At 44.8% G+C, this 7,580-nt stretch overlaps 3 protein-coding genes and 1 non-coding gene across 4 annotated transcripts; 3 read left to right on the top strand and 1 right to left on the bottom strand.

Annotated features, from left to right (window-relative positions):
* The first annotated feature begins 523 nt into the window (after positions 1–523).
* METBIDRAFT_t212 lies at positions 524–596 on the top strand. Its single transcript has one exon. It is a non-coding gene; the product is annotated as a tRNA-Lys (tRNA).
* A 432-nt stretch (positions 597–1,028) lies between these two features.
* Positions 1,029–1,394, top strand: METBIDRAFT_46291 (uncharacterized protein; the record flags this gene model as incomplete). Its single annotated transcript, XM_018858023.1, has 1 exon — positions 1,029–1,394. The coding sequence occupies one exon, from the start codon at positions 1,029–1,031 to the stop codon at positions 1,392–1,394; it is 366 nt and encodes a 121-aa protein (XP_018710152.1).
* Positions 1,395–2,056: 662 nt separating this feature from the next.
* On the top strand, positions 2,057–3,649 carry CDC37 (Cdc37p; the record flags this gene model as incomplete). Its single annotated transcript, XM_018859099.1, has 1 exon — positions 2,057–3,649. One exon carries the CDS (start codon positions 2,057–2,059, stop codon positions 3,647–3,649), a length of 1,593 nt encoding a protein of 530 aa, XP_018710151.1.
* A 212-nt stretch (positions 3,650–3,861) lies between these two features.
* Positions 3,862–6,381, bottom strand: NAB3 (Nab3p; the record flags this gene model as incomplete). The annotated part of the gene is made up of 1 exon (XM_018854346.1): positions 3,862–6,381. The coding sequence occupies one exon, from the start codon at positions 6,379–6,381 to the stop codon at positions 3,862–3,864; it is 2,520 nt and encodes an 839-aa protein (XP_018710150.1).
* Positions 6,382–7,580: the final 1,199 nt, after the last annotated feature.

Here is a 7,580-nt window from a genome sequence, read left to right as displayed (position 1 = left end):
GGTATCTTTGGATAATTACCTGCAATTCCCGGTGGGAATGAGAATCGCTCTTGAAAGCGCATATAATCGCACACGGCCAGGGAACCTCCCTGAGTTCCATTCTACAACCGGAGAACACGCGGTAGTACGCCGTCACAGAATAATCAGACGCGGCGAAGGTACTTCGAGGCTTTCCTCTATCCATGATAACTAAATGTTCGAGGACGAACATTCTAATTTTGGGGAGATAATGTTATGATACGACATGAGCCAGATTATAGATTCTGGGCATCCTGTATAATACGAAGGACGAAGAGTCTAAACATTCCTGATCGGGGTTACCCCTCACCTACTGTATAGAAGGGTTCCGAACTATAAAGGAGCGTGAGGCTGAGACATCCCTGAAGAAGGATAACACTTTTTAGACATCGAGAATACGACAGATAGACTAGGCCTATCCACTAAGGCTGAACTATCTATAAACCGATCTACTCGTAGTTTAAGAGACAGCTCCAGGCTGTTTCATAATAAAATGAACATCGAAGCCTGGCTAGCTCAATGGCTAGAGCGTGAGACTTTTAATCTCAAGGTTGCGGGTTCGACCCCCGCGTCGGGCTTTATTTTTTGCTTATTTGTTTTTTTCAAGTGATTTAGGTTTATTTTATGGACCAAGTAGGTATGCATTTGTGAATGAGAGACATTGAGGATTTATTTTGCTCCTTTTTGACTCAATGTACCCGGCAAAGGAATTTTGGACCCGAATCTGGCTCGCTCAATCTCACCTATCGCGGGTATTCATCCCGGTGATTTTGCGCGGGTCGCTTTGCTGAATAAGGAAGCGTCTAGCGCAGGTTCATATAGGGCAAAGATATGCGTGCGGCAGATATGCGAGGGTTGATATGTGCACAGCGGCAGCATTGATTGCAAACTTGAAAAGTATAAGTAGCCCCGAAGACCACCGGTCGTTTCACTTTTTTTTGTACACACAAGTATAATCAGCTTTGCTAGTCAATTCTTGCTCATAAATCAAACCAATATACTCTACAAAAATGCCTATGCAATACAAGCCATCAGCTGAAGGAAAAGAGGTCAGACCACCACAAATCCCATCCCCAGGTAACAACTCTTTCTTGGGAGACATTTTCACTTCTGACGCTCCAAAGGAACAGCAAATTTCCTGTGGCTTTTACAAGCAGGAGGCGGGGGAGCCATTGGTCTACAAGTATGACTACGATGAGATGAAGATCGTTTTGGAAGTGGAAGGCGAGTACACTTTTACTGACGAGACCGGATACAAAGTTTCTGTCAAGCCAGGAGACGTCTTTTACTTCCCAAAGGGCACGACGATCACCTTCGAGACCACTGGCTATGGTTACGCTTTCTTCACAGGTTTGAGACCAAATGGCACTGCTTAAGCGCTTAAATATTGAACGAAATAATAATAGCAACTATTATGGAACATATGGAGCTGTAGAGAAGTAATACCTGAAGTAAGTGAGCGACTGTTCTAAAAACATGAGCCATCCAAAGATGGTACATGAAATTTGGTTGTTATTAGGATTCCGAAGTCCACTAATTTTGCGTACACCATGGGCTGCGAAGCAAGACGGCGACAGCCTTGCGATCAAAAACACTTATATGACAAAAAAGGACGTGATTATTGAGTGTAAATCACATCTATTGGGACAGGAACAATCAGAAAAGATTTCTTCAAACAGTACTGGAACAATAAGTATGATGAAGTGATGCTTGGGTGGACTACGATCTGAAATGCGCGAGAATATCTTTAATATCAATGCAATATATGTAAGTCAGTTAGTTGCAAATGATGAAATTTGGAAACAAATTCGTGATCATGTTGTTTTCCATTCAAATCCTCAATTTTTTTCGTGAACACTATCTTTGTGTAATGATGAAAAGTCACTTGCTTCGATGGTCTTCTTTATGATTCCACACATCCTGTACCGCGCAACCATGGCTCCAGATCATATCTTCGTCACACTCACACTGCCAGATAGCACTAAGAAGATCTAACCATCCTGAGTATTTGCAGACAAAATTCAGTAGTAAAAAGAACATGCCTATTGATTACTCAAAATGGGACAAGATTGAGTTGTCAGACGACTCTGACATCGAAGTGCACCCCAATGTTGACAAGAAATCATTCATCAAATGGAAACAGAGAGATATCCACGAGAAACGCCAGCAGCGGAACTTGGAAATCAAATCTATCTTGCTCCAGTTGACAATGTACACCAAGTTGAACGAGCGTGTGGATTTCCTTTTACTGGAAATTCCAGAGCCAGGGCTCACAGATACGACGAAGGTTATGGCTCTACTCGACGCCCGGTTTGACAAAACCGAAAAATTTGACTATGAAAAGATGAAAGAGGAAAAAGGGGATACCATGAGAAAAGGTCTCAGAGATTTGGCATTCGATGCCGAGGAAATTGAGAACACACCGCCATATAACGAAATGATCGAGGATTTGCTCATTCAGGTAAAAGAAGACCACCCCGACGCTGCTGAAAATGGTTTGGTGTTGGCAAACTACTTGAAAGAACACAGAGCCAAGATCGATGACCTCTTGCTGAAACAGGCAATTAAGCTTGACGACTTGATTTATCAGAAATCTTTGTTGATCAGTAGTGATGATTACCACACAGGGTTCGATCGCTCGTTTTTGAACAAAGATAACGAAGAAGAGGAGACAGTGAAGTCGGCTGAAACACCGAAAGCCTCTATTGGTAATGCGTTCCAAAAACAACCTAAAACAATAACTCAAACAGAAACAATCAATTATCTGTCTGTGACTCATGATTCTATGTCACCCTCTGCCAATATTGTGCCTGAGAACGAAACGTGCGCCAAAACTGAGCAAGATGCTTTTGATGAGTTGGAGGTTCGCCCTGACACTGCAGTGTTCGCCAAGATTCCATACAAGGACTTGGAGAAAAGTGCAGAGTTCTTGATCAAACATCCATACATCTGCACAGAAAATCAGAAAGACTCCTTGATTATGACTGCGTTTGACTTCCAGCTTGAGGGAAACACTGATGGAGCAAGACAAGTGATTTACCAATCATTGTTGCTACAGTATATCGCGCAATTGGCTGGTCCCAAAGCCAATAAGGACCAGACAATCAGGGCCATTAAGTTGTTCTTTTCCAAGCTAAAGGAGACCACACTGCAAGCGAATCGAGCATTTGTTCAGGATGTGGAAAACACCGTAAATCATATCAAGCAAAGATGTGAGGTAATCCTGCTGGAACACCAGGCAGGAGGTGATGGAGAAGAGGCCTTGATTCAATTGAAGTCATTAGATGAAAGTACCGAATTGCTGGTCAATACCCCTGAGGAAGGAACCGAGGAGCACGAAATTTTTGTTACAAAGCTAAGTCCTGAGATGCAAGCCGCGATTCACACTGGTTCGTTGGACGAAGTCAATAAGGTTTTTGCTCTGATGAAGGTAGAGGATGCTGAGAGAGTGCTAGAGATTTTTCAAGAATGCAATGTCATTGGAATAAGCGGTGTATTGGAAAACGAAGAGGAATTCGAAAAGTTAAAGGAGCAGTACGATGAGAATCTTCAAATTGAAGATGAAGATGAGAGCATCCCGGTGCCTGCTGCGCAAGAAATTCAATTCAACACCGCAGATGAGGTCGACTAAACATAAGAGGGCACTGACTCGGCATTGTTTATTTGGTGGAAAGTGACTAGTTTATATATTGTCAGTGTTTGAGGGAATAATATACGTAGAGAAAGTTCATTCGAGAAAGCATATCAAGCGCATTCCAAAGAGATGACCTAAGGTTTTACTGTGAGGATATAACAGACGCCAACACTGAACTACGCCAGGAGTCAATATGGCTGCAATCGTGTTTACTGTCCTTCCAATCTCGAGAGCATATCCATCAAAGCCTGATTTGGTTGCCCTTGTTGCTGGGATGCACTACTATATGGTTGCTGGGGTTGTTGGGGATAAGTTGTCTGGAAAGGGGTTGCCAGAGGAGGGGGTTGGGATTGGATTTGCGCGAGTAGGGAATTGACTTGAGCAGAGGGGCTACTCTGTTGATAAGTTGATGTCTGCGCAGAATTCTGATATGCTGGTGGAGCCTGGAAAGAAGGCGCTCCTGGTTGTGGGGCTGGGGGCCCATTTTGCTGTTGTAACAAAGCAACAACACTACGCATAGTAGTGGGGTCAAGGTTCTGCAAAGTTTGAACTAGAGCCGGGTCTGCAGGAGCTGGTTGTGATGATGAGTATTGCTGGGCCATCAGTCCGCTATAATGCATCGGCCCACCCTGTGAAGGACCTCCAAAATTTTGATGCTGATTGTCTGGATGGCCCCTGTTACTATGATATCCGTTGTGATTGTATCCTTGATTTTGATTTCGGCCATTAAGGCGAAATCGATCAGGTCCAAATTGACCGTTGTCGTAGCCTGGCTGTTGATAGTTCAGACCAGAGCCGTATCCTGACCCGCGGCCTTGGTAGAAATTGCCACTATTCCCTGAAAAGGAGTTGTAGCCGTTGTCACGAGGCATATTCTGGTCCCAGTTGCTTCTCGATTGTCCTTGATGGCCGTTATTTCTTTGCCATCCATGAATATCGCGGCCATCTCTCTCATTCTGGTGAAATCTGGGAGGTCTTTCGGGAAAGTTTCTTCTTCTGTCATCCTGGAAACCAGCATTGGCGTTTTTTGCAGATTGCCTGAATCTTTGAGAACGGTCCGTCCTTTTTGAGGAGCTCAGTCTCGCCATTGTCTCCCTTCTTTGCACCCTGCTACGCTTTGCGCCAGCAATAAGTTCGCAGGCCGCTGAGGGCTCGATGTCAAGGTACTCGTCAAATTTGACCCCCCCATCTCCCGTTTCTTCAAAGATTTGAAGATCGACCTTGGTGTCCTTAACAACACAAGCCCCCAACACACCCAGATATGCGGCATCGCGAATTTCTTCACTGGGGTCCTCATTTCCGATCTGTTTCAACTTGTGTGTCAAATGATCCTTCTGCAAAGCCTGTTCGAATGTGTTGACGAGCACATCAGAAGATTTTTCTGTAGACACAACATGGACATCCTCTACATTGACTCTTGCTCTTTTTGAATCAGACCCCTCAGAGTCATCATTTGCGGAACGCTCTCTTCCGCGGCCACCTGTTTCTGTAGGGCCTTGTGCATTTTTACGCTTATGGGAAGAGTCGAGCCTCATCAATCTATTGTGAAGTGGCTTTCCTGTCTCACCATTTTTGCAAGCAGCACATGCTTCAGGTGTCTTGAACTGCGCGAAACCATAGCCTGTTTTAAGCGAGATTTCTACCAATTCACCATAACGGCTGAAAATACGGAAGAGGTCCTCCTTTTTCACGAGGTTTGTAGCAAGATTCCCCACAAAAAGCCTAGAGTCTTCGGGAAGTTCCTCTTTTGAATTCAAAAACTCAGACTCTGTGACAAGAAACTGCTCATATGCCTGAATCTCCTGGTCTGTCATGGGCAGCATGATATCGGGTCGACTATCTTTCGAGTTGTCACTATCTCTTTGGCTACTCATTTGTCCGGTTGAAGAGACGGTCAAGTTGCTGCTATTTTGAGGTTCATTAATTTCCCGGATGCTTTGAGTTCCAGGTAACGCAATGTGTTTTTCTCGAAGAAGCTCCTGGATCACCTCCATCTGCTTTTCTTTTGATAATTGCGAAAACAGTTCCAGCCTTACAACTTCGCTTTGCATAACTGCATCGTATGCCTCTTTGAGATTCGCTATCGGAACATGCTCGGCCTGCTCAGGTTGTTCAGTGGGTTTTGGCGGTAAGCATGGAGCCCTGTCGGCAGGAGACCCAGGCAAAAGACCCTTTTCTGGGTCATAGTCATCATCGGAATCAGAAGCAGGAGAATCCTTTTCTTTGGTTGCAGAGTCTCCACAGGATTGACTCTTGTCATTACCTGAGTTCACTTCCGATGTAGACTGCACTAAAGCATCGGTAATTTCTGAGTCAGGAGAGTTGCTCTCCGTATTTTCATTATCATTATCAGCGTGTGACTTAGCATGTTCTTCAGAACTTTCTTGGGCTGTTGTGATAGGATCTTCGGTTTCCAGAGGTAACTCAGGCTCATAGTTGCTTTCGGTTTCACTATCAGGCGTGGAACTCAAGTCAGCTCCAACTGTTTCAGAACCGGTCGGTAATGCTTCCACGGGTTCAGTTACAGCAAGCGCCGATTCGGGGTCATAGTCGTCCTCGTCGTCGTTGACTTCTAGAGCGCTGTTATTTGTTACATGCTCATCAGCGGAAGAGCTCCCCAGGCGTGCCAGGGTTTCTGCAACTTCGTTAGCATCATCTGCAGTATGAATGTCATGGTCTGGTGTAGCCTTGTTTAGGGCAATGTCGTCAACGATAGGCTCAGACGCCATAATTACAATAGTGTTCAGAGCTCGGATGATTGTGAGTGTCTCTTTTGAGATAACAAGTATTGCATCGGGCGATGCGCCGCGGATACACGCACGTGACTAGCAGACTCAAATCTCTGAACTTACTGTCAAGTGAGGGAGTAGCTACTACGATCTTGACACATGCATTTTTTTGCTGTTATCGGCATGCAAAGAGAAATTTTATTCGGGTGAAGACAATGTTGTGATGACTGGTTGTGGAAGACAGATTAGTCTCAAAACCGATCAGGCTCACGGAATATCTAGTCACGTGACTCTCAGCCTGATGTCACAGGCGTGAAACTGAGGCTCCCCAAAATTGGCTTTCCCGGTTGGTATCTGATTCACTGGCTTTGAGGGGAAAAGTCCTGGTGCTTTTCAATTGTGCTCTCATCTTTTCTCTTTTGTAGCAGCGGTTGCACCTGTAACGCGGTGTGTTTTTTTCTCTTTTCTTCGATGTCTTTCATTTTTGTCAGCTCATATCTTTTACCATTTTTATTCGTACCGGCTTGTCCGATTCTTTGTCTGTACTACGTGGGGGCCACCCACCAAGTAGGTGGGCACTATGCTGTTGTGTATACAGTATACCTGCGTGGGGTACCTATAGCTACGCCTGACATCAAGAATGCCAGATACCAGGGGCTATTCAGCGGGTTGAAAGCTACATTGATTTTAGGGATGCCGTAATTTTCTGATTATTTACTGCAGCCGTACGCAAAAATGGCAAGTTTTGTTGTTGCCCGATGTTTGACCAACATTACAGAAAACGGCTGGCTTGGCATGCGCGGTGACGCCAAAGATTTTCCGGCCCCAGAATCCACTGTGCATCCAGTCGACCAAAAATATCTTGATATTCGCAAGGTGGACGGAAAATTTCGGTCTGATAGAGGCTTTCAGTGGCTTGTTTGGGGAGTCTAAAAAAAATGAACGTCGTTCGTAGTCATAAATTCGTAAGATGTGACTAACACCTGCTCGGTTGATGCCCCCACATTTATGCGCATATTTTCCGGAGGAGCTCCCTCCGGTTTATGTCAGCCAACTTGGATTGGCTCCACGTTAATCGTCGCACTATGTCAGTGCCTATACAATATACTATTGCTGTTTCAAGTTTTTGTTAATTTGTAGAGTATGAGATCTGTAGGGCATGGATCTTGGCATTTGCTATCTATGTCCAAGCCGACAAT

The sequence above is a fragment of the Metschnikowia bicuspidata genome (genome assembly GCF_001664035.1).
Source record: "Metschnikowia bicuspidata var. bicuspidata NRRL YB-4993 chromosome Unknown METBIscaffold_6, whole genome shotgun sequence".
Classification (NCBI taxonomy): domain Eukaryota; kingdom Fungi; phylum Ascomycota; class Pichiomycetes; order Serinales; family Metschnikowiaceae; genus Metschnikowia; species Metschnikowia bicuspidata.
This window is presented reverse-complemented; position numbering and strand designations above follow the sequence as displayed.